At 38.2% G+C, this 27,816-nt stretch overlaps 1 protein-coding gene across 3 annotated transcripts in view; it reads right to left on the bottom strand.

Annotated features, from left to right (window-relative positions):
• The window catches only part of SCAF8 (SR-related CTD associated factor 8), a 137,474-nt gene that overhangs the window by 92,082 nt on the left and 17,576 nt on the right, over window positions 1–27,816 (bottom strand). For all 3 annotated transcript variants that reach the window (XM_084624399.1, XM_084624398.1, XM_084624400.1), the window contains exons 2-6: window positions 22,328–22,411; window positions 20,003–20,047; window positions 9,446–9,607; window positions 7,379–7,535; window positions 2,961–3,091 (exon numbers count right to left, since the gene is read on the bottom strand). In XM_084624399.1, the coding sequence (XP_084480525.1) occupies window positions 2,961–3,091; window positions 7,379–7,535; window positions 9,446–9,607; window positions 20,003–20,047; window positions 22,328–22,411 (579 nt within the window). The remainder of the gene's footprint in view (window positions 1–2,960; window positions 3,092–7,378; window positions 7,536–9,445; window positions 9,608–20,002; window positions 20,048–22,327; window positions 22,412–27,816) is intronic.

Here is a 27,816-nt window from a genome sequence, read left to right as displayed (position 1 = left end):
TTAGCCAATAAATGGGAATATAATTTGCCTTTTTGTGGCTCATCTTGCGACAGAACAGATACTGGGTTCTGTACAGCAGTATTTTATGAGAAAACACTCTAGGAAGGGACAACAGGAGACTCATGGTTGAATCAGAAGAGGGAGCCTGAAGGCAGAAGATGGGTAATAAGAGGAACAAGAATCCCAAAGGCCTCCATCAACTCTCCTGAATGGAGTGGTCCAAGCACTCAGCAGCTAAGGGCAGCATCTGCACATTAAGCAGATAATGAGCAGCTTAAAAAACAAGTAGTACAGGAAAATTTACAAATCTTTTCTATTGATGCCTTCCCTCTGCAGCTCAGATGTCCATGACTGCTGGGATGGGTACAAATCTCAATGTACAAGGAACTTTTACAGTCCTATAAATCTCCGGGAAACTGGACTTGAATCATTTGGCCATAACATAACAAGATATCTTGAGTTGTAAAAGAGAATGATACATGGGGTTCTGTTTCTCTGAAGGTTTCTAGGCCAAGTAAACTATGAGGACCTTCCTGAGATCCAAGGTGTGTCAAAAATTTCTGTTCCTGGTTTAAGATTGGGACAAACTCTAAAGGGAGGTGTCCTATTTAGGTGAAAAGAAGCTGTGACTTTTGAAAAAAATCTATGATAGATGTACCATTATGGAATTCTAAATATGGAGGACTACAGGAAAATGTGAAGAGTCTTCCGAAATAAAATTATTACTACCTGAAAAGCGCCTTCAGGGAAAAGAACTACAAATCTACCAAGTGAAGAAGCTCCCCTCAGATAGTACCTACCAACCTTGCTAGTGCAAAGGGGAAAGAAGCTCACCCATATGGAAAGAGGCTCTCCCCAAGGTAACCTCAGACTAGAAGGAGTAGGTGCTTCAATACTTTCATGAGACAAGACCCCACTACCCTAAGTCTCTGGACCTTGTTCTGCACTGTTGATGGGGTTGGGCATCTCTGTTTAGGTGGTCCAGCCCATGCTGCCCTCAGGAGGCCAGAGTACCCCTTTTCAATTTCTCTCACCTTAATTCTGATGTGGGAATTTTTTTCTACATAATGCAGGACAGTTTTTTTTTCCCGCTGGATGAACTGGAATTCCAACTATCTTAGACTTCTTTCAAAAGGTTTTTGTCAAAGATCTTACTCCTGAGGAATTCTCTTTTCTACATGTGTGTTCTTAAGAGACTATGGTCATGTCTAGCCACCATTAGAAGTCACCTCTTTGTATGTTGCTCTGAGTGAGGCAGGAATCAAACTGAAGAAGCTGAGGAGGAAGCCCTAGAATGGGAAAATCTTGGATGATTGGTCACCATCCTGCCTGTCTCTATACTCCTGCTGGGTCCCATCTCTCTCTCCTTTTACTATCGCTACACTCTCATCTTACCCATATGTACCACCACAAACTGAGTCACAGATTCTTCTCTCTCACCCACAAAATACAGTCCTAAAATGTGAAGGAGGGAATCATCTAACTACCAAAGACCCCATTTTCTCTTCCTTTATATATTAATGTTATCTTCAATATATATTGCCATACTCATACTGCGTCCCATCTTTCCTTTCTCTCATCTTTTGATCCACAAGGTATTTCTGTACCTTCTGCCATCTTTTAAAGACTCTGTAACTCCCTTCTGGTCCACACAGTCTTTAGCTTTTCTCCTTTGTTGTTGTTTCTTTTTCTTTTAAAAATATACTCTGGCCAGCAATCTTCACGCTCTCATACAATTCCTACCCCACATCTCCCCATTCTCATTTTACATCTCTCCTTCTGTAAGACACCACCCCTACCAAATCCTACCGTCCCCTATTCCATGTTACCTTTTTACCCCACCTCTCCTGACAGGCTCTCCACCTCACTCTGGTACCCTCTCACTCAAGTTCCTATTGTCAATTTCCCTGAGTCATGACCAGACTAAAAATCTTCCTGCCTCAGGCTTCTGGCCAGTTACAGATGGCACTGCCTATCTGAACACAGCAAAACTGTTGCACTTTTAGCCCTTGAGATGGCAGCATCAGGACTGGTGCTTGATACTGTGGTAGTTCCTACTCACTAATTTGGATGGGATATTTTTAGTTCCCCAACACAGCAGCCATTAAACATCTCTTTCATCCAGGGCCACCACTGCAGCCCACTCAAATTGGGATAGTAGGGACTGCCAGAGTAGCAGTATATGCCATTATTACTTGAAGATGAGGGCCTACATTTTCAAAAGGGCTACTGATTTTCAGTGTCCAACTTATGGAATGTTGATATGGCCTGATTTTCAGAGAACAGACGCTCAGCATTTTCTCAGCATCAGGTATCCAAGATGTATCAAGCTGGGCATTCATACACTGAGGTACCCAAATTCAGTCCCTTTTGAAAATGTAGGCCAAGAGTCATATTAAGGATACTGATAACTTCCTGAATATCCTGAGAATGAAAATAAATGGAATATTTAAAGGTGAACTGCAAAAGAAAAATTAGAATTGAGTTAATCACAGACTTCTATGTTGATATCCCCCACTACACCCAGAGACGTGTTTTAACATACAGGATGTATTCAGCATAGAAATAAGTTTTAACTATCATTTAAAGCATCTTTCACCCCCCACACTGAAAATATTTTGTTACTTCCTGATTCACTGAAGATATCCTAGAAGGCTCCCTCTGCAACATTGTAAATACCATGCATTGTATGGGCTGCAATGAATCTTTTTCTGGTTTCTGACGTCACCTTCTTGGATACGTTCAGTGAACCAAGAGAATTTCAAAAGGATAAAAAGAATTGTTAAATGTTGTTTCAAACTTATCTCTGGAGAACCATCTCTATGAACTGATTATACGGAGGACAAATTTTTAAAAATAAATTAACAACACTGATAAATACTCTCATGTGTATCATTCATACACAAACATTGTGGACTACATACAGTACAAAAGTCTAATTACCTACAAAAAGTATTTACCTGTTGGCCTTGGGGACTCTGTAAGATTTGTGCAACAGCAGCAAGTGTGTCTGTATTAGCAATTTGAGACACCCAAGGATCAGGTAAACTTTGTACCACATTGGCTGGAGTAACAGGTGTCACAGGAGTTCCTGAAAGAGGGGAAGCAACGTTAAGCTAAGTGTTGTTAACATATTTTTCATACACAAAGTACAGCAGTAAAAATTAAAACTGAAATTCAGAGTCACACTGAATATGGCAGTTTATTTTACATTATGGACCAATTGCATAAAAACAGTTTTTGAACTGTAAGAAGCCACAAAGGTTACACACCTATGTGGTGATTTTTAAATGTCTGAAATGAAAGATGGGTTTGTAACTTAAAAAAAAAAGTTTTTCTACTAAATGTAGTGCTCTGGATAGTGCCACATAGACATCCATAGAAACCATCAATTCCTTTATACACAGAACAGCACAGCATGGCAGTAGTAACGCAAATTTCCCCACCAATGTGCCTCAATTGGTGGAACTACTTGTAAGTGAGTCTCATGACAAATTCTACTCTTGGCCTGTCTGCTGGAATTGCCAACAAGAACACTACTGAATGCAAAATGTAGTAGTGTTCATTGCAAGCTGAAATTTGGAGGGAGTCTCCCCTATTACGGATAACTTCTCTTGTGTTTTAGGGGAACTGAGGGAGAACTGAACTGGTTTCAAATTCATTTTTAGTCATCAGGTGGTAATGACTTCTGGTAACTACAAAGATGGCCATGTCTGAAAATACAGATGAAAATGTTCAATAATCACTATCATGCCCCAAAATACTATTGGACCAATGAACAATCCTTAATATTATTTTAAACTTAGCAGCATTACAAGATGGATGTAATCAGGAAAGATGAGGAACACAGTCAATTTTGAAGTTACAAATTGCCTTGGGCTAAGTCATTTTAAAGACGTAGTATAAATTATAAAACTGTAGTTTTAAACGTTTTTTCTATAGAAATGCCCTTATTTGTGTTATCAAAGATCAAAAGCCCCATTTTTCTAAGTGCTGAGCAGACACATAACAAAACAGAAAATCCCAACCTAAGAAAGAGAGCTCACAATCAACATTTCAGACAAGACACAGCAAGTGAACAAAAACAGACAAATGGGGTAAGGGTAGGTTGAGGGGATAAGGTAGCAATAAAATAAAAAAGTTAACCAGAAAAGTAGAAATCACACATCACTATTGGCCAAACCAATATCATAAGATAGTGATCTGTGACATCACGAAAGAGGTAGGTTTCACACTTGGGTAAGTATTCAGCTACCCAAAAGACTCAGTAATCTTCATTGCAGATAAGTTTAAAAATATTTAAATATTCATAAAAATACAGTAACTCCTCGCTTAACGTTGTAGTTATGGTCCTGAAAAAATGCTACTTTAAGCGAAACGATGTTAAGCGAATCCAATTTCCCCATAAGAATTAATGTAAATGGGGGGGTTAAGTTCCAGGGAAATTTTTTTCGCCAGACAAAAGACTATATACACACATGCACACACACATACACAGTAGAAGTTTTAAACAAACAATTTAATACTGTACACAGCAATGATGATTGTGAAACTTGGTTGAGATGGTGAAGTCAGAGGGTGGAAGAGGGTGGGATATTTCCCAGGGAATGCCTTACTGCTAAATGATGAACTAGCACTCCGCTGAGCCCTCAAGGGTTAACATGTTGTTAATGCAGTCTCACACTCTACAAGGTAGCAGGAATGGAGGGAGGAGAGACAGCATGGCAGAGAGAGACAGAGACACACATCGTGTGTGTGAAAGAGACGCGCATTGCCCCTTTAAGTACACTGACCCCACTCTAAGTACACTGCCTTTTTAAGTTAATCAGCAAGTTGAGACAGCAGCTGCTGCCAGCAAGCTCCCTCCATCCTGAGCCCTGTCATGTTCCCCCACCCCCACAGCTCTATGGAGGGGGGGTAAAGGGTCAGGAGCGATGGGAGGGGGACACCCTGACATTAACACCCCTCTCCCCCTTCCCCCACACAGCAAGAGGGAGGCTCCCGGGATCAGCTCCAAGGCAGAGGGCAGGAGCAGCACACGGCAGTGGGGGGAGGGACAGCTGAATTGCCCAGCAATTGATAGCCTGCTGGGCAGCTTCCGCACAGGGAACTTAAGGGAGCTGATAGTGGGGCTGCCAGTCCACGCTGGTTCCAAGCCCCCGCCAGCTGCTCTTTCTGCAAGCAGTGGACGAAAGCAGGCAGCTGCCAAACAACGTTATAAGGGAGCATTCCACAACTTTAAACGAGCACATTCTCTAATTGAGCAGCAACATAACAATGTTAACCGGTACGACTTTAAGTGAGGAATTACTGTAGAACAATTGCTAGAAGAGGAAACAGGTGAACAACTCTAGCTTTGGATAGATGTTAGCTCCTGGCCTGCTGCAAGACAAAACTTCAGGGAAGAGATACACTTGCTCCACAGATAACTATAATAAAGATGTCCAGTAACCTGCAACCTTGCTGCACTCTCCCAGCTCATCTGCAGGCTGGGCCTGCCTACTTTACTTATAATTTCCACCCACAGCTGCCAGATTCAGGGGTGATAGTCTCCTCTGTTTTGTCTTTCTCCCATCCAAATTCCTTTGGAGATGAATATTTCTGAGTCAAAAGAGCTCTCAGGCTGGGATTTTGCTGATTAGTTCCATGCTGTAGGTCTGATGAATGCTGCTCCAGATGTCAGAGCAACATCACCTCCTTTCTGTAACTCAGAAGTGAAGGCAAGTGCTGAACAATGCCAAATCCAAACTACTGCAATAATGTTTTAAAAAATAATTCACATCAGATTTCAAAAAGTGTTAGTATGGTCAAAAAGTGATGATACCAGCAGTTTAATACAGTAAAAAGAGTACAAATATAAAAAAAAATGCACACAAGAGACATGAAGCTCAAGCAAAGTGCTTACCTAGTTCACATGATAAACTATATACATACACACACACAAATGAAAAATACAACCGTTTCATGTGTATAAACAAGTTTATATTTTGGATTTTCTACATAAATAGTGCATGTTTAAATTATTTCATGTATATTAATCTGATTAAGTCTACACAAACAGAAGAAATCAAACTCCCTGACAATATGCAATGTCAGGGCAAGTCCTTAGATTATCAGTTAAGTATGATCATATGTACAGCAAATAGAAATACAAATTTTGCTTGAAGTAAATGCAAGACAATGATCCTCGATAAGAGATTCTCACACACTTATGGCACCAATATTTAACAAGGTCCCCCCCCATGATTGTTCACTGACCCATCATTTGCATTTGCAACCATAAAACCCTTTTTTATTGGATAAAACAGGGTGGATAAAAAAATGGAAGTTTGTTGGGAAAAAAATGTATTTTTTTTTATTTAAATTGGATTTCTTAAATTTTAATAGATTTTTTTCAATAAACCTATTTAAAATTAAATTTGAAATGACAATGTGATAAAACCTAAATTTACAATAATCTATTACAATCATTTAAATCATATTACAAAATTAATACTAAACAGTACATATTTGTTGCCAAAATTTTTAAGAAAGTCAAATACTGAAGTGGAAGTCACTGGCTAAGTACCTGCAACTAGAGTTTGAAGAAGTGCTAAACCAAATTTTAACAGCAGAAGCCTCTTTTGCAGGTGGAGAGAGAATATTTTCTTCATTTCAGTTTATTCAACTAGTTCAGTTCAATGACTAGTTCATTCAAAGTTAAGAAACTGAATGGTAGTTGAAAAAACAGGAAAGCTTGCTTTCCTCTTCCAATCTATGAACAAAAATATCCCTCGGCCTGCGCCGCTTCACGCAGCCCCCATTGGCCTGGGACGGTGAACCGCGGCCACTGGGAGCTGCAATCAGCTGAACCTGCAGATATGCAGGTAAACAAACTGTCCCTGGAGGGCCACGTGCCAAAGGTTACCGATCCCTGGTCTATATTATATTGCAATTCAACATTTTAATGAGAATCTACTCTTCTCTAGGAAAATAACTTAGAAGTACAAATGCAAAACAAGAATGAAATTGATTATTTAAATCACGACTAAAATCAGTAATTTAAATTTCTCTGATTTAAACAAATGCACCCTTGGACAAACTGCATATTACAAATAAAGAAAGCATGTGTATTTGGGAAGTAAATGTAACTGGCCTGACCACTTTCTATTTATGGTACTTCCCTGACCTACATGCTGGTTAGTTATTAGTAGATCAACTTTCATCTTTCAAACCATTCAATTTAGTTTTAATACTTTCCTGAAGGCTAGTGAAAATTTTGGTCCAATTTCAAGCATGTCAAGTTGGCAAATGTTGATAGCCGAACAGAAAATTCTGTTCCAAATGTTGAAGCAAGCTTTCTAATTCACTGAGAGACTTATATCCCATTTTCCTTTACCTGGTGTATTGTTGCTCATAGCAGCTGTTGTACTGGGCAAAACTGGAGTCAAAACTGGAGGAGGAATTCCTGCTGCCATATCCAGGAGAGGCTGAATAATTTCACTCTTGAATACATTATTCTTCTGCCACAAATTTAGCACTCTAACAATTTTACTCTAAAGGAAAGATAGGACAACAAAAGGATTAAAGCTAGAAAACTACATGATGACTATCATGTTTGATACTGTCAATTTATGAAGGTAGAAAGTCTTGCATATTTAGAAGCATACTAGAAAAGTATTAGTTTGGCTTCTCCAAATTCTGTACTATTATTCTTGGGGGATAACACTAGAAAATAATCTTAAGGGAATAATTTAAGAGTTACTGACACTTAAAAACAAGAAATCTTTCCTCCCCTCCTAGCATTTTAATACAAGCACATATTAAACATGGCTCAAATGTATCTACTTCTGAGCACCAGCATCATTTTTGTCCACTGAAATGTGCACAACTCAGAATAATTACAGTTACCTACTGCTGCTGAGACAGCAGAAGGAGCCCAAAACTGTGTGTGTAAGTCATGCTAGAGGCTATTTTTAAAATGTAATTTTGTTGATGAAGTAGTGTATTTTAAAGTATTAATTTGGAAGAGCTTTCACACCGAATTACAATAATTAGACAGTATTGCAATAATATAGATGAACTTTGGACTTAGATGTCAGTTTCCTTTAACACTCTGCAAGGAACTGTGAAAATAGTCTCAGCAATTTCATAAAGAGAATTGTGATGTCAATTTAACTAGCTCATTTTAAATCAACTTAAGCTTACAAAAGTGCTTCCATCCTAAACCTGTTTTGAGTTGCTCTTAGCTCTCCAAAACCTTCAATTATCATGCTGAAATTTTCTGTGTTTTAATTCTGCCCAAAGGTGATTTATTTTTGAAAGTTTGAACAAAACTACATTTAGCAATTTTTAAAAAACAAAGTGACTTGGAGTTGGGAGCAAGGAAAGAGGAGAAAAGAGTCATTTTCCATGTTATAAAACCATGTTCTCACAGCCTTCTAATGAACAACTCTAGCACAGAAATTTCAGGAGATAGAAAGTTGAATATGGTACAGAAATAGCCTTCCTTGAATGCTTGTGTGTGTTCCCAGGAAAACTGCGTTTGATTTGTCAACATTCTATTGAGCATACACAAAAAGTGTATTTTTAATCAACACCTACATAAGAGTGGAAGATTCCTTTTCTGGGGTAGAGCTGGCTGTGCCTCCTGTTAGTCTTCCCTACCTCCCACCTGCGTAGGGACGTTCTGGCAGTGACCCTGGCTCGTTGGAAAGGCCCCAAAAGAACTGTTCCATATAGTGAAAGTTAGAACTGTTCAGTCCCTGGCTATCCTCACAATCAAAGGAGTGGAAAGGTAGCTTAAAACAACAACTTTACCGTCTCCCCGTCAGCTCTGCCAAACACAAAATTGGCATAAGGATTCCGCCACAAATAAAAGTTGTACTTTCTTTCCAAGGTATTTCATGTAATTCACAATTCAAGACTATACTAATTTTACCAATACAATTTTTTCATACTGGATACCATCAATTTGGAAAGTGTCCTGCATTGCTGCTGCTCTCTCTTCCAATTCTGAACCAAAATGTGTTGGCTCATCCTGAGAATACATATCCAATCACCTCCTCCGATACACCTTGTAGAAACTTCCTATCTACTGTCCTCACAATAGGCGGGGGGGTGGGGGTGCGGGGGGGGGGGGCGCGGGGGGGACGGATGGACGACATTCCTTTGCAGTACACTTCTACATAGATCTTGCTCTCTCTTCTCATATAGACACCTCATTTCAACCAGTTGTCTCTCTTCACAAGCACCTTAGGTAGAAGTGCCCCTGGATCTAATTGGAGACTGTTCTCCCTCAGACCACATATACTTTCAGATTTTTTTAAAAATTTCCTTAAGAAGAGTTATACGGGTTACAATTAGGTCTGCTAAAATAAAACACTAATGTCGTCAAACCTTTTTAATTTTCTTTGAAAAAAGAAATTCTAATAATTGTGTTAGTTTTAGAAGAAACAAGACATACCTTGTCATCCCCAGGACAACGGTATAAATTCTGGAAAGTGCTGATGATATTATTGCTGAATCTAGGAGCAAACACATCCTTCTCTTGCCCAAACTGATGCCGGGACTGTCGCACAATAGAGTCAATGACATAGAGACCAGGCACCTTGTATTCTGGTTTGCACTACACAAAGAAGATAGTTTAAAAATAATGTATAACTGAAAAAGAACAAAATCACATAGTTAAGAGCCCAAGGACAGAAAATATCAACAAAATCTCATATGACTAGATTTTTCCACTCCTTACATTTTATAAATTGACTTACCAGTACAAGTAAATGCTTGTGATGGTGCACAAAAATTTTTAATTAGTCAAAGTTCTATGGATATCAATCTCATAACAATTAAACTTTAAATATATATACTATTTTTTAAAAAGGCATTTTATATCTAAGTCTGCACTGTATATATACATGATAAATGTGAAGCCATCTCAATTATTACAGCCTGGTTCAAATTTTCAGCTCATAGTACTTATATGCAGCATGCTGCATATCAAATTTCACATCATTCCAAAAAAACTGGACTTATAATTAAACTAAAACAAGTTTAGAAATGTAATGCTCTTGTACCTTGGTCAAATAAAAAGCACTGCACTAATGACCAGGGAGAAAGAATCTCAACAAAGGGAGTTGGGGGCTGGATGTTAGTAAGCTTCTCTATATTTTTTTCTTTTTATCAATCACTCACTCAAAACACTGGCTCACTGGAAGTCCCTGTAAGCAATATGACAAACCTTCATCCGAAATAGCAAATTATTAACTATTTCTGTCTCTAAACACTCATACGCTTATTTACTTGAGATGACACCAATTGTAAACATTTTAAAACTCTGGGAAAATTTGAAACTTATATTATATACAAATGGTGTAGTACCTATAAGATCACTAATGCATAAAATACAATCCTAGTTACAAAGGAAACTTTACACAGGAGAAATTACTCCCAAGGTCTTGTGAATGCACAAAGCTGAACCACTGTAACTAAAATCAGTTTAAAGACAGATTTAGTTAAACTGGTGCAAACCTTTGTGCAGCCACTCTTATATCAGTACATCTTGCATCTGTACATTTACTGATCCAACCTAAAACAGGTTTTAACTTGATTTAAGGGAGTCTCTCAGGCATTTATGCTTGTTTAGCTAAATCGGTTTAAACACACAACTTTAAACTTGTGCAACTAAGTGCACAGACCAAGCCTAAGAAATAAATGAAACCTAAGACAGTTCATAAAATATTCTCAATTATATTTTGTATTGGTTGCAATTAGAATCTTAAACACAATAATGCAACTTTCCTATCATTAGAGTCACAGAAATAAGAGACAAAACATCTTCTAGTCTGTATCTCTACATTTCCTAGCAATTTGGACAGTCCAGTTTTAAAAGTCCCAAGTTATTGCTAATCCCACTATTTCCCCAGGAAAAGTGGTCCACAACTTAATAGTACTCATCATCAAGACGTTTTTCTGGATATTCATCTTAATTTTTCCATTTGTTTTCTTCCATTTGTAACCCAGTATATAACATCATATAATTAATTCCTTCCTCTCCTTGGTGTTTACAACCTTGAATACTTATCTTGAATACCAAGATCTTTGTTTTGTTCTTCAGTCATTGCTTAAACCAGCTCTATGTATTTAGATTTTCTAATCTTTCCTTAAATCTCAACCGCTGCAGCCTCCTATCACTTTTGTGGTTCTTCTCTGGAATCCCTCTAAACTGTCAGCAACATGATGCCATAAGCAATATTTCAGGAGTGTTTGCACAGAAGCTGTATGGATAGGTGTGGTTACCTTCTTGGCTCATGCAGCCCATAAACATATGTATAGCACATTGTAAACTCATGTTTCAGAGTAACAGCCGTGTTAGTCTGTCTTTGCAAAAAGAAAAGGAGTACTTGTGGCACCTTAGAGACTAACCAATTTATTTGAGCATGAGCTTTCGTGAGCTACAGCTCACTTCATTGGATGCAAAAGCTCACGCTGAAATAAATTGGTTAGTCTCTAAGGTGCCACAAGTACTCCTTTACTTATTGTAAACTCATGTGTCTAATATGCTGTCCAGCCTCAGCGCTAAGTCTTTCAGCATTATCTCTTACCTGGTTTCTCACTTGTACTAATTATCTAAGGGATAAAGGAGTTCAGGAGAGCTGGCAGTTTCACAAGGAGACAATATTAAAGGCAATACTGCAAATTATCCCAATGCGACGGAAAGATAGAAAGAGTAATAAGCCAACATGGCTTCATCATGAGCTCTTAGTGACCTGAAAAACAAAATGGAATCCTACAAAAAATAGAAACATGGACGAATTGCTAAGGAGGAGTACAAAAGAACAGCACGCACAAGCATGTAGGAACAAAATCAGAAAGGCTAAGGCACGAAATGAGTTACACTTAGCAAGGGACATAAAAGGCAATAAGAACAGGTTCTATAAGTATGTTAGGAGTATGATAAAGAAGGAGGAAAGTGTAGGTATAGTTAGTGGGGAAAGAGCACTAAACTGATGACATCAAGAAGGCTGAGATGTTTAATGCCCATTTTTCTTCAATCTTCACTAAAAAACATTCATAGTAACCAGATACTCAACACAATTAATTAACAAGGGGGAAGGACCACAAGCCAAAACATGGAAAGAACAGATTAAAGAATATTTTGGTAAGTTAGATGTATTTAAGTGAGTAAAATTCATCCGAGGGTACTTAAGAGATTAGTTGAAGTCATCTCAGAATCGTGAGCAATTATCTTTGAGAACTCAAGAAGCACGGGTGAGGTCCCAGAAAACTGGAAAAGGGACAATCACAGTACCTATCTTTTGAAAGGGGAACAGAGAGGACCCAGGGAATTATAAACCAATCAGCCTAACTTCAACACCTGAAAAAATACTGGAACAAATAATTAAAAACAATTAATTTGTAAACACCTAGAGGATAATAGAGTTACAATGAATAATCATCACGTATTGGTCAAGAACAAATCATGCCAAACCAACCTAATTTCCTTCTCTGACAGGGTTACTAGCCTAGTGGATAGGGGAGGAAGCAGAAGTGATATATCTTGATTTTAGTAAGGCTTTTGACATAGTCCCACATAACATTCTCATAAGCAAAGTAGGAAAACATGATCTAGATGAAATTACTACAAGATGGGTGCACAACTGGTTAAAGACTGAACTGAAATAGTAGTTATCCATCTATGAATGGTTTGCTATCAAATTGGGAAGATATATGTAGCAGAATCCCGCTGGGGTCAGTCCTGGGTCCAGTATTCAATATTTTCATTAATGACTTGGATAATGGAGTGGAGAGTAAGATTATAAAGCCTGCGGATGACAGCAAGCTGGGAGAGGTTGCAAGCACTTCGGAGGACAGGATTAGAATTCACAATGACCTTCATAAACTAAGAGAATTGGACTGAAATCAACAAGATGAAATTCAGTGAAGACAAGCAAAGGACTATACTTAGGAAGTAAAAATTAAATGCGTAACTACAACTAGCTAAGTGGCAGCACTGCTAAAAAGGATCTGGCGGGTTATAGAGGATCACAAATTGAATGGGTCAATAATGTGATGCAGTTGCAAAAAAGGATGATGTCATTCTGGGATGTAGTCACAGGAGTGTTGTATATAAGGGCTCGTCTACACTAGAAAATTAGATCGGTATAACTATGTTGCTCGGGGACCTGAAAAATCCACACCCCTGAATAATGCAATTAAACTGACCTAACCCCTAGTGTAGAAAGCGATAAGTAAACGGGAGAATTCTCCTACTGACCTAGCTACTGCCTCCTGGGGAGGTGCATTACCTATGCTGACATAAAAAGCACTCCCATCAGCATAGGTAGTGTCTTCACTGAAGCAGTGCCGCTGCAGCATTTTAAGTGTAGACAAGTCCAAAGAGTCAGGAGGTAATTGTCCTGCTCTACTCTATACAAGTGAGGTATCAGCTGGAGTGCTGTGTCCAAATTTAGCACTACACTTTAGGAAATATGTGGGTATATCCAGGGAAGAGCAACAAAAATGATTAAAGGTTTAGAAAACCCGACCTATGAAGAACAGTTAAGAAAACTTGGCATGTTCACTCTTATGAAAAGAAGCATGAATGGGAACGGGGCTGGAGTGTAAATTCCCAGGGATTGCAGGGTGGATCTTGAGTCCTTTAGAGAACAGAGAGATGCGTCTGTCTTTTCATTAAAAAGGCTGGACTCATCGAAGGGGAGGTCTTGGATAGTATTTTGGACCTCTCTAGGGAAGCCCAATGATTGAAGCCACAAGCTCCTTCGCATGTCCAGTGCTGTGGCTAAAGATCTGGATGCTGTATCTGCGGTATCTACCGCAGCCTGAAGAGCCACCTTTGCTACCAAACTCCCCTCATCCAGAGAGGACTGGAACTGGACTGAGTCTTCCATAGGTAGCTTATCTTTAAATGTCACAAGCCTAGCACAGATGTTCAAATGGTTAAAATAAAGGCCTGGTAATTAGCAATATGAAATTTGAGGTCTGCAGAGGAGAAAACCTTCCTACCTAGGAGGTCTATTCTCCCTGATTCTTTAACTGCTGCAGTAAATTTTTGGTAGTGTGACCAAGCTCTCTCCATAGCCACTTGTACCACTAACTAATTGGGGGCAGGATGAGAAAACAAGAAGTCCATACCCTTGGCCAGCACAAAATAGCATCTGTTGGCTCTTTTTGGTGTAGGGACACAAACTGCTCTGACTAGTTCTAATATGGCCTAGGTGATTGGGAGGGCCATGCTGACCAGTCCCTGTGGTTGTAAAATGCCCAGGAGTTGATGCTAAGGGTCCTGGACCTCCTCTAGCAAGATTTATAAATCAACAGCAACCCCCTGCAACAACTCCTTCTATTGGTGGTGGTCTGGGGATGATGAGGAAGCTCCTGTCCGAACTGGGTCTGGTTCTTCCTTCTCATACATCAGTAGAACCAGCTAAAGAGAAGGGGAGGAGTGACATGACTCCTGAGAGAGCCCAAGCGTGATCTTCAACATGATGAGGGCCTCAGTACCAGACCAGGCCACATGGACTGTTCAAGCAGGTGCTGCTTAAGGCGAAGGTCCTAAACCACCAGTGTTCTTTTCTTGAGCAATCTGCAGATTGAACAATGCTTTTTGAGGTGGCTCTTGCTACGACAAAGAAGGTACAGCGTATAGGGATTGCTTCTCCGCACAGAGGACAATATTTAAACCCCAGTGAGGGTACCACCAGGGGAACAGACCACTACAACTAACTAGGGCTGTCGATTAATCACAATTAACCCATGCAATTAATTCAAAAAAATTAATTGCTATTAATCGCAGTTTTAATCGCACTGTTAAACAGAATACCAATTTAAATTTATTAAATATTTTCGGATGTTTTTCTACATTTTCAAATTTATTGATTTCAATTACAACACAGAATACAAAGTGTACAGTGCTCACTTTATATTACTTTTGATTCCAAATATTTGCACTGTAAATATAACAAAAGAAACAGTATTTTTCAATTCACCTCATATTAGCACTGTTGTGTAATCTCTTTATCTAAAAGTGCAACATACAAATGTAGATTTTTGTTGTTGTTACATAACTGCACTGAAAAACAAAATGTAAAACTTTAGAGCCTACTACTCCATTCTGTCCTACTTCTTGTGCAGCCAATCAGTAAGAGAAACAAGTTTGTTTACATTTATGGGAGATAATGCTGCCTACTTATTTACAATGTCACCTGAAAGTGAGAACAGACATTTGCATGGCACTTTTGTAGCTGGCGTTGCAAGGTATTTATGTGCCAGATATGCTCAACATTCGTATGCCGCTTCATGCTTCGACCAGCATTCCAGAGGACATGCTTCCATACTGATAATGTTCATTAAAAAAATTGCGTTAATTAAATTTGTGACTGAACTCCTTGGAAGAGAATTGTATGTCTCCTGCTCCATGGTTTTACCTGCATTCTGCCATATATTTTGTGATATGGTAGTCTCAAATGACAACCTCACATATATTGTTTGATTTAAGAACGCTTTCACTGCAGATATGACAAAAAAACAAAGAAGGTTCCAATATCAGATTTCTAAAGATAGTCACAACGTTAGACCCAAGGTTTAAGAATCTGAAGTGCCCTCCAAAATCTGAGAGGGACAGGGTGTGGAGAATGCTTTCAGAAGTCTTAAAAGAGCAACACTCTGACACAGAAACTACAGAACCCAAGCCACCAAAAAAGAAAATCAATTTCTGTTGGTGGCATCTGACTCAGATGACAAAAATGAACATGCATCATGAACCACACTACTTTGGATTGTTATCAAGCAGAATCCATCATCAGCATGGACGCATGTCCTCTGGAATGGTGGTTGAAGCATGAAGGTACGTATGAATCTTTAGCGCATCTCGCACGTAAATATCTTGAGACCCCAGCTACAACAATGGCATGCAAATGCCTGTTCTCGCTTTCAGGTGACACTGTAAACAAGAAGCAGGCAGCATTATCTCCTGCAAATGTAAACAAACTTGTTTGCCTGAGCAACTATCTGAACAAGAAGTAGGACTGAGTGCACTTGTAGGTTCTAAAGTTTTACATTGTTTTATTTTTGAATGCAGTTTTTTTTGGTACATAATTCTACATTTGTAAGTTCAACTTTCATAATAAAGAATTGCACTACAGTATGTATTAGGTGAATTGAAAAATACTATTTCATTGTTTTTTACAGTGCAAATATTTGTAATAAAAAATAAATACAGTGAGCACTGTACACTTTGTACTGTTATAACTGAAATCAATATATTTGAAAAAGTAGAAAACATCCAAAAATATTTAATAAATGGTATTCTAGTATTGTTTAACAGTGCGATTAATTGCACAATTAATTTTTTTAATAGCTTGACAGCCCTACAACTAATACTAACATTAACTACTAACTACATACAATAAGAACTAGACTAAGACTATTTGTGAGGTGACAACCACACAGATCTCTGACTCCAGCCATGGGCAAAAAGATGGAACTGAGAGGGATTTGGGTGGCGCTGCCTCACATAGCCAGCAGAGGAGCCACAGCCACGAGGGGGGAGTGCCGCCTCTCTACGTGTACTGCTTGGCAAAATTTCCAGCTCCGGTGTGCTGGGTGTGCACACACCTAAGTGGAATACACATCTGCATCTATTCAAAGAAGAACTTGCAGAAGCAAGGAAGAATGTTCCAACAACCATTGTGGGCGGTAAGAAGAAACAGAGGTCGAGGGGGAGGCTCCGCCCTATACACCATCGCACAGCAGCATGAGGCAGCAGAGAACACATACGCTGCCTTGATGGGTACCGCTGAGGTAAAATTCTCCAGCAACAGTTCACTGGGTGTGTGCACACAACTGAAATGGATGTGTATTTCAAAATATTCCCATTAAAATATCATTAGCTTAGCATTCAGGTGAATAAATAGGTGTACCTATCACCAATGCAAATCATAAAAAGCAAGGAAATAAGATACAAGTCATCCAAACATCCAATGTACACTACATCCATTAATTCCCGCTTCTCACCTCAACTACCTCTCGTCCACTACCTAGATCCCACATATTTCCATCCTTATCCTGAACTACCATCAGGCATCCTTAACTTCTAACTACGTTTACCAATAAGTACATGTTTCTGCACTTGATACAAGGTTAGTATCGCTTTCATAAATTATACTATGCATAGTTCTGTTTGTGGTTTTATAATACTGTGTGTAATCAAGTGACATTTAGTGTCACACTGTTAACTATTGCTATGAGAGGTTTTTCTATAATGTTTATGAAAACTTTCATCAGTTTTTTTTAATTAATTACTTTATAAGAATTACAAATTTGAAATTGACATGTGCGCACATTGGTGTATTATGTTTACCAGTCTGAGGCTGTATATCAGTTGTTCAGGATTTGAGTAGAATAAGCCTTAACTCCCATTGCCCACACTCAATCCCAGTCTCTGTTGCTTCTCGCCTTCTGGTCCTGTTTCTAATCCGTATATTAACAGTCACACTGAACAACACCATGTTTAAAACCAACTCCACCTTAGGAAACTAAGGTATCCAAAAAATACCTATGACTAATAGGGTTAAGGACAATAAGAAGGAATTTTTAAATATATCAGGAACAAAAGGAATTCTAGAAATGGTATATGACCATTACTAGATGAAGACTGTAAAATTTTTAATAATGATGCAGTAGCGGCAGAAGCGTTCAATAAATATTTATGTATCTGAAATAAAGCTGGACAGTGTATCTATTACATGCATTAGACTCTGAGTTCCCTGGAGAAGAGACCACCCTTACAGTTGGAAAGTACCTGGCAGAAAGCGGCTACTGCCATAAATAAATTACTACTACTAATTCATGTCACACAATGACAAGAGAGTCTCTTTTCAAACAGAAACTAAGGAGGATGCTAAAAAGCATCCATTTAAAAAAAAACAACACTTTTTTTTTAAGTTATCAGGTCTGGGTAACTTGTATCCAAGAATTTTAAGAGAGTTGGCTCAGCACCTTTTGGAACATTTGAGTACATTTTTATTAAATCTTGGAAAAGCAGAGAAGAGTCAGAGAACTGGAAGAAAGCCAAAGCTGTGCCAGTATTTAAATAAAGGTAAACTGAATCTCCTGGGTAAATATAGGACAATTAGCCTGACATGGATTTCAGGCAAAATAATGGAATGGCTGACAACTTTAATCAAAATAAGTCTCCTCAAATTAATTTAATATAATTTGTTGATAAGATTACGCATCCGGTAACTGCTGATGTGATATACTTTAAACTTCTATAAGATGTATGACTTAGTAGTGCACAATATTCTGATTTAAAATTTAGTACTATGCAAAATCAATATGGCACATACGAAATTAAATAAAAACAGAGATGGAGCTCAAAATGCAATTGTTAATGGGGAATCATCAAGGGAGTTATTTCAATTGGAATCCTGGCAGTGGTGGTTCTCAGTGCAATGTTATTCAATAACCTGTTAATGATCTGGACGAAAATATTAAATCAGCACTGATAAAGTCTGCAAATGGCATATAAGGTAGGGTTGTAAGGAATGACAAGGACATGTCACTGATACAAGGAGAGAAATGGATTGCTTTGTAAACTGAACATAATGAAAAAATAAACATTTTAACACAGCCAACGTAAGGTCTTATGCATCTAAGGGAGTGTTTACATGAGGACATGAGTGCAGTATGAGGTGGACTTTGAATTTAAAGCCCAATAGCTATACCACACTAACTCCACACATGACGCTCTAATACAGGGGTCGGCAACCTTTCAGAAGCGGTGTGCCGAGTCTTCATTTATTCACTCTAATTTAAGGTTTCGTGTGCCAGTAATACATTTTAACATTTTTAGAAGGTCTCTTTCTATAAGTCTTTAATATATAACTAAACTATTGTTGTATGTAAAGTAAATAAGGTTTTTAAAATGTTTAAGAAGCTTCATTTAAAATTAAATTAAAATGCAGAGTCCACTGGACCGGTGGTCAGGACCCGGGCAGTGGGAGTGCCACTGAAAATCAGCTCGAGTGTCACCTTTGGCAAGCGTGCCATAGGTTGCCTACCCCTGCTCTCATACTACACTGAGAGTACCGTTGTTAAATTTAGTATAGTCCACAAGAATGACTTGTGCTCTGGAAAACATGCCTTATAATGAGAGACTTTATGAGCTTAATATTCTTATTAGAGAAGGTTAAGAGGTAATTTGATCACAATGCATATCTATCAGGCAGAAGATATCTTAGACTACAAAGTTCTCATGATTTAGACAAAGGCATAACAAGAGCCAACAACAGAAACCTGACTATAGAAAAATTCAACCTGGGACTAAGATGAAAATTTTTAACAGTAGGGTAATTAACCATTGAAAAAGTTTACCAACTGATGTAGTAAATTCTCCAGCACTTGGAATCTTTAAATCAAGATTCTATGTCTTTCTAAAAGCTCCAGTTCAAACATAAATTACTGAGTTCAATGCAGGAATCACTGAGTGAAGTTCTATGGCCTGTGTTATACAAGCCAAACTAGATGGTGACAGTTGTCCCTTTGTAAACTTTATAATCTCTGGAAAATATTAGCAGGAAATCAAGGGAAGCTGTAATACATGAAACTCTTCTTTGTTTAAACTGACTAATTTTCAAGTTGACAGCATCCCTTTAACTCTACATGAACACACAAACAAAATTAATACCAATTCTGAAGATAACTGATCTAAAAAGAATAGTAATACTTTAATAACCTTATCTCTGTACTCATTCAGGCAACAATTTCATCTTACATATACCACCAACTTATTTTCCAATCAAGAGAACTATCTTATTTATGCAGAATTTTTGCATGACTGATATTCCACTCAATTTTATAATTTTATATGCACACAAAATATTTATCTGTATATATACTCACACACCACAAAAAAAATCTCTTCTCATTTATATTTCAAATAGTAGAATATTAAGTCCTGGTTTATATCTGTATGTTAATACAATACGCTCAAGTTACGTACCTTTTGAATGAATTTCTCAACACTCTGTACAACGTGTTTGTAGAACTAAAAAATAAGAGATATTTTTAGAGTAGGGAACCAACAAAAATGCTTATACATATCTGACCTCCAATATTATTTGAACGTACAGTTCTGTCAACTTGACTTTAATTTCTACCGTAAATGTTTATTGCTACAGAAGTAGGAGAAAGGCAAAATTCCTGAAAAGCTACTGTTATTTTGTTGTAAGGAGCTAAAGGAAAAGTTAGACCTATTGCATATAATTCAACATACTAATATCATGCCATTGATCTATATTTTAACAACACTTTAAAATTTGCATTTCCCAATCTAAAAGAGAAAACAAGTAAACAAGGATTTTATCAAGTCTCCATTTTTTTCAAAATAAGTTATTCAGAAAAAGTTGCCCTAGTTCATTGCACTTGTTGGAACATCCTATACCAGTGAACATTTCTATCCAAATCACATTGCAAATTCGGAAACACATGGTGAGTTTCTGTGTTATACCTCCAGGGGTTGCAATCCAGAATGCACCACTTGGGGGGGAGGAGCGGGGGGGGGGGGGCGGCAAAGGCGGCAGCTTCTCTAATTTATGGCTGCCTCCTGACTTTCGTACACAGGCAGCTCTGCAGCCCAGAGCAACCAAGAACTCTGTAATGCTCAGTGTGTGACAGAGATTCCCCCTCTGCTCATACTTAGAGTTATAAGAGAGTTCTAAGTCCATTACAAAATATGGATTTCCATGTGGTATAACACAAACAACGATAGTGGGTTGCTATTGTTGTGCTGCTGTTTTTTAATTATAACATTACTTTTTATTATATCATTTGGCATTAATTATGTGCTCTTCTTCAGGTGTAGGAAACACACTCAGAGAAAAGTCATATTTCCCAGACCTGAAGAAGAGCTCTGTGTAAGCTGGAAAGCTTGTCTCTCTCACCAATACAAGTTGATCCAAAAAAAGATGCTACCTAACCCACCAGGTCCCTCAAGTATTATTATTACTAACCACTTAGTTCAGCAGCTATTATGTGGTGCATCACACAAACTGCTGTTTGATCAAATTTTGCAGCAATTCTGGTACACTGCAAACCATACTTTACATAGCGCTCTTACTTATTCCTCAATCTCCACCTGTTCATTCCATTCCCCTGCTGTCATGCCACTACCTCTGATTGCCTAACTCCCCAGTTCAGGTGCCAGTAATTTCCTTGACACCAAAACACCTCAGAATACTCAGAGTAAAAATATAGGTGCCAAGGCTTAATGTCTCCCTTGCTTTTATACTCTCTCATATTTTTTTCTCCTATTTTCCATTCTTTCAACTGCATAACCTGCGTCTTTTCCTCCATTTTTCAACGCTGTTTTCTAATTTTTTTTTCATTTAGGGATGTAAAATCTTATTCATATACTAACAGGTCTATAATTTGTATTCAATGAACATGAAAAATAAAACCCCACAAATGCTGAATACTGTGCCACACCACAAAGTATTTTAGAATTCTATGACCATAAAAAAAGAGGGTATAATTGTGACTATTACACAACCTTGAAGTGCACTTCTATTCAGGGGTGCTGGAACAATTTATATAATGGAGGTGCTGAGATCCACTGAACCAAACTGTAAACTTTTTATATAATGGAAACTACTTCAAGCCAGGTGGTGCAGCACCTAGGCTTCTATTCTGAAAATATAAAGATGGCTTTGTGGGTTTTGATCTTTATTGTATTTCACTCATTCCAGAGCAAATTTGCAATCAAAAAATAAAAAAAAAATCTTTAACTTCTAGACCTGCACACTCATGTTAGGCTCTAAGGGCTTGTCTTCACTTACCATGGATCGACACTGCAGCGATCGATCCACCAGGGATCAAATTAGCGGGTCCAGTGAAGACCCACTAAATCCACCACCGATCACTCTCCCATCAACTCTGGTACTCCTCCGGACCGACAAGCATAAGGTAAGTCGACCCAGCACAGTGTAGACACCGCAGTAAATCGAACTAAGGTATGTCAACTCCAGTTAAGTTATTCTCATAGCTGGAGTTGCATAACTTCGGTCGACTTAGCCCCGTAGTGTAGGCCTGCCCTAAGAGTCAAGCTAAGGTCTTTCTTTCTCACTTATCACCACCAGTAACAAAAAATTTTAAGCCAAAACTGTCAGCTAAACCTGTAAAATCCCCATTACTTATCATACCTGCCCATAACTTGGAGAAGACATACAGAACGAAAAAAAGTTATTAGCAAATTCTGCATTTTATCAGGTTATTTAAGAAGTAAAAATAACAGTAACTGAAGGGAAATAAAAAACAGTCAATTCCTTACCTTTATAGCCTTGATTGCTGCCTTAGTGATCTGTGTCATTTTAGCCTTAGAAATAGGTGGTTTGTATTCATTTAGCGAGTACAACTAGGGGAAAAAAAGGCAAGAGCTTTGTAAGAAGAAAGGAAAGATTTCACCAATCTCAGTGGGAAGTTAATGTTGAACATATATGCCTGTGTGCATTCCACACTCACCCTGAAGGGGTTAACATAGGCCAGATAGGCCAATTAACCTATTAGGCTGCAATGGGATGGGGGAGAGGGGAGAGGAGGGAGACATTTAGGCTGAAAGGAAAGACCTAATCAAGGGAGGCTCACCTGTGCAGGAGCAGACAGCTCATCTATAAAGTGAGGGAGCTAGTAGCAGAAAGTCACTTTCTCTGGGAGGAGGGAGAGAAAGGGATTTGGAACCAAAAAGAGGGCTTTGGCTAGAAGAATGGACAATGTGAGCCTGGAATACGTAAGGTAGAAACTAGTCCAGGGGAGCGGCAGGAAGGTTTATGGTTGTCCAGATCCTCGCTGCTAGATACAGAGCCCTGGATCGGAACCCTGAGTAGAGGGCAGGTCTGGGTTCACTTTGTGCCACTCACTCAGTGATCGGTACAATCTGGGCAGAGAACTTGGAGGCTGTCTGGGACCATGCATTCAACCCATGGAGGAAGTGGCCCAGCCAGGACAGACAATTTAACGACCACCTGGGACTGTGAGGAAGCTGCTGACAGTACACTGTAAGGGGAGGACTACTGTGACTTGGCTGGAGGGCTAAACCATGAAGATGAGGCAAGACAGCTCCTGAGGAGCAAGAGAGGAACTACAAGAAGGGGACATCAGGCTGAAAGAGCTAATCCCCAGAGCAGCCAGAAGGATGCGCCACACAGCAGTGAGTAAAGCATCCAGTTAAAGCCCCATATCATATCATATAGTTAAATTTCAAATAATTTACGCATGCAATTGTATGCCTCAATTGAGCATGCAGTTATGCAATTTAATCAGGTAACTGCATATACAGTGAATCATGCTTCACTGAGTGATACTATATTCAATAGTAACTTTAATAACTAGAACATTGTCAGTAGTGATCCAACAAAACAGGGCTCATCAGAGGTTTGCTGTGGACTGAGGTCAGTATGTAATCCTAATTTTGTAGTCCTGACTGATGGACCATAATTAAAAATATAATTCATCCCTCTCCCCTGAACAAGTTGGACATCCGTACTCCAAAGCCATTTACTTGCTGTGAAAGCCTCAGCTATTCATAGTTAATTGTCTCTACATTCATTTTCTTTTCTTCTTTCTCACATACTCTCTGTGCTACCAGATGTAAGCTAGTCAGATATTGTGATGTTTTCTATACTTTGTACTAGCAGATCCGGAGCCAAGCCAGAAATAGAATGCCAAACCAGAATGCTTTACAACTGGCTTAAACTGTGACCTAGAATCAGTCTACAATATGTCAGCTCTTCTTTCAATTTACACATCTATTTACAGTTTGTCAGTCTGCCTCAATGTTTTATATGAAAAAACTATTTTAAAGAATGTTAAGGTTGCAAAGTCTAGCACTCAAAAGCCAGGAAATGGCTGCATCAAAGTTCCCTGTGCAAACTTAATTTGTTCCCTTTGTACATATGCATCGTGATCTTCAATTGAATGATCATTTCTTATTTCTTTTGGATCTAACTTCCTAAGTTTCTTTAATAACTTTAAAATTCTAAAACAAAAATTCCATCATGTGGAATCATACCCCCACAGAGGTCATCTGAAAGACTGGAATCTTTAGACCCAAGGAAAGTCCTCCTCCCCTGGAGCTACTGGAGAAAAAGTAGGAGTAATAACAGGAAGAGTCTCTATGTGGCCCTACCACTAGAAAGTAATAGAGACACACTTTGCTGGTAGGTTTCATAGCTATTTACTGGACAGCAAAGAAATTTAGAGACTCAAGGATCTTGGATTCAACTTCAAGGTTCTAAAGGGAAGAGAGTTCTCTAGTGGTTAGACCCTTGTGTCCCTGTCTCCCTCATGCCTCTCCCTGTCCCCTTCTGTTCTCACTCAACTCCTGCCCATCCCACCCTACTGGTGTAACCCCCCCACTCAATTCACTAAAGTCATAAATTCATACAATTACACCCAAAGTTTGATACAGTTAATATTTTCTGTTTTAGATTATGTAACATCAGAGAAATGAAAAGGTGACCTGAAAGGTGCTTCTCTCATGCCAACAGCCAAATTCAAAGTTGTATCTCTCTTGCGATAGTTGGGTGCACTGTCAACAAATATATCTGCAGCTGCATTTGTTATGCTGTTCTAGCCGTTATTAACACCAGCTGTTCCACACAAAAAAACACAAATCCTGAACTCAATTCTTTCCAGATAAGGAAAAAAGTATTTTGAACTATTTTTCCTTAAATATTTATATAAAGTTTAAGTCTGCACATTAAAACACACTTTGTTTAGATAATAGACTATAATTTAGTCAACTGATGTATTATGTCCCCAACGTACTGTCGAACAGATTGCAAGTCTTCTGGAGCAAGAAAATTATTTTCTTCTCAGTGTAGTTCAGCATAAGGGATGCACACAGCCCCATGATACAATTTTACCAAGATTAATTAAGGTAACAATTGTTTGTTTTTTAATATGTTCTGTTCTATTCTTTCTAAGTGACTTGAAAACTTAGCTTTATATTCCCTTCAACTAGGAGTACTTCACAACAGTCAGCAGCCCAGTATTATTCAAATAAAAGAGGGATAATGTAACCAGCGGCCACTTTAATCTTTACTACAGAGGTGTCCTAACTTACATAGCAGCCTTCCTAAATGGTTGTTGGCAGCATGTGTGATCTTAGTTATATTTATGCCACGCTGAGATATTGTGCCATCAACACACAACTGGAAATGCTGCTCCAACTGTTCTACTCAGACAGCACAGTTCTCTGTTATGTTGCTCTAACTGCCCAGCTTGGATGCAGGTTCAGTCCTAAGACTCTTGGCAAGTCTCCAGCGTGGTGCTTCACTGGTCAAAGTTTAGTTGTTCTTGGCTAAAAGGTCAAAATGCATTCATGTCAAATATCTGGCCGCCAACAAATTATAGTCTACTGAACTATAGTATTAGTAGAAGGAAAAATAATTATCTTAATAGAAAAAAAACTATTAGATAGCTTTACTTCCAAGTCTTGAGAATGTCTTCTACTCTGATAACCTCTAAGAATCAGTCTTTTCCTTAGAAACAATACATTTTACAACTTCTCTCTCTTGAATTCATACCCATAACCAGGGTGGATAAAAATATCAATGATTTTTTTTTTTAAAAATGGATTTTTTTAAATTTAAAATCAGATTTTTTTTTATAAAATGCTTTTTGAGGAAAAACCGGTCTAAAAATAGTTTTAATTAAGATATCTTTGAGCTATAATGTATCTCATAATGGAATAGGGATTATAAATTATAATTCTATAGTATGAGGCAATATATTCAAGTAATGTTTAAGGAAAGTTTTTTAAATGAGTTCCAACAGTTCACAGATTAAGGACCCAATCTTATGAGGTTCCAGGGGCTTCTGTATAGAGTTAGGTTAATCTTTCTAGCTACCCAATGGGATTCAGTGCTCAGTTTAGAAGATACCATCAGAGAAGCTTAGTTTTGAAGTTCTCAAACTGTGGATTTGTGTCTCCAGAGATAACATACTTATTAACAGCAAAAATGTTTATAAATAAATAAATAAATAAATAAATAAAATATAGAGGTGAGAAATAACAGACCTCAACCCTATTGTCCCTCTGCAAATTTGTGTACACAGAGTCAAACCCTTACCTCCCTCTGAAAGTGCAAAGTTTCAAAAATGTTCTATGAACAGAAGATTGTTGGGGGCAGAATAGATCTGGACAAGGAGAAGAAGTCTGGAGATAAATGTGAGCAGGGAAGGACAGGCAGTAGAAACAACAGTGAAACTGTTTGAGCGGCATATGCCAGAAGTCTTGAGGTCTTTGAGTGTAGCCTTCACTGATTTGAGATCTACCATACTATTCTCTCACTAGAAAGGAAAACCTATAATGGCAGCAGGCCGTTAAGAGAGACCCAGTTTGGGAATATTTTAATGAAGTTCCTCTACCTGTGGGTAAGACAGGCATATGTGCAAAATGTAAACAGTGCAACAAAGAAATGCAAGGTCTGGGTTGCCTGAATGAAACAACATCATGAGAAGTGTTCCTTCTCAGGAGGAAGCTGCATTGAAGATGATGAAAGGAACATGTCTGAACATGCAGGATCTTCAGGTTGGTAAACATTTTTATTTCATACTTCTTTCTTAAGGACTGTCTGTCTTCCTTCTGGACTATTCTTGAATTCTTATGTTTGAGCAAAAAAATATAGTTGTTACTCTAAGGTACTATCATTTTAGATGCAGCTGTGATAAAAAATAAATAGCTGAAATAGGCAGATCTTCCTTTTACAATTTCACCTTTAAAGTAGTACCGAGTGTCAGTTAATGCAATGAGTAATACTAAATGAGCAGTATGGTAACAATAATTAAAATGACTGCACTGACTTATTTTGTTTAGGAGAATCCATCCTCAACATACAGGATTCTGAAGACTATCCACCTTCAAGGTCACCATCATTTTCTATCGTTCTAGAGTTATCTGCCAATGATAAAAAGAACGAGGAGTACCTGTGGCACCTTAGAGACTAACATATTTATTTGGGCATAATAAAAATTTCTTAGTCTCTAAAGTGCTACAATTACTTTTTTTTTTTTGCTGATACACTCTAACACGGCTACCACTCTGAAACCTGCCAATGATAGTGTTTCAGTCACATCATGTATGTCATATAGCCACAGTATATCACCTGTTGCAAAAAGAAAAAAAAAATCTATCATCCAGAAACAACCATAGATACATTTGTGATAAGAACCAGCAGATTACAAAAAGAGATAACTGATGAAAAAATTGCCCGGTTTGTTTATGCAACAAACTCTCCTTTCCATATGATTGAGAACCCACACTTCATTAACATGGTTCAGTCATTAAGACCAGGATACAGTCCACCCAACAGAGCAGATGTCGCAGGCAAATTATTGGATAAAGTGTACGAAAGAGAAATTGAGCAGTGTGCAAAAGATCTAGAGGGTGAAATTGTTAACCTGAGTCTTGATGGGTGAAGCAATGTCCACAATAATCCTGTTGTATGCGCTTGTGAGAAAACAGAAGAAGGGAATGTCTACCTTACAGAAACAATCGATACATCAGGAAATGCACACACAGCAGAATACTTACAGGAAGTAGCAGTAAAAAGCTATAAGAAACTGAAAAAAAATTCAAATGTTTAGTACACAGCTTGGTCACAGACAATACTGCAAATGTATCCAAGATCAGAAGAAATTTAGAAAAGAGTCCCAAACTAATAATATACAGTTGCAGTGCTCATTTCATGCACCTCCTAGCCAAAGACTTCAGTGTTCCAGAAATAAGGGCTAATGTTGTTGAAATTGCAAAATACT

Source organism: Lepidochelys olivacea (genome assembly GCF_965140295.1).
Source record: "Lepidochelys olivacea isolate rLepOli2 genome assembly, chromosome: 3".
In the NCBI taxonomy this organism is placed as follows: domain Eukaryota; kingdom Metazoa; phylum Chordata; order Testudines; family Cheloniidae; genus Lepidochelys; species Lepidochelys olivacea.
Note: the sequence above shows the minus strand (reverse complement) of the source record. Positions and strands in the feature narration are given on the sequence as shown.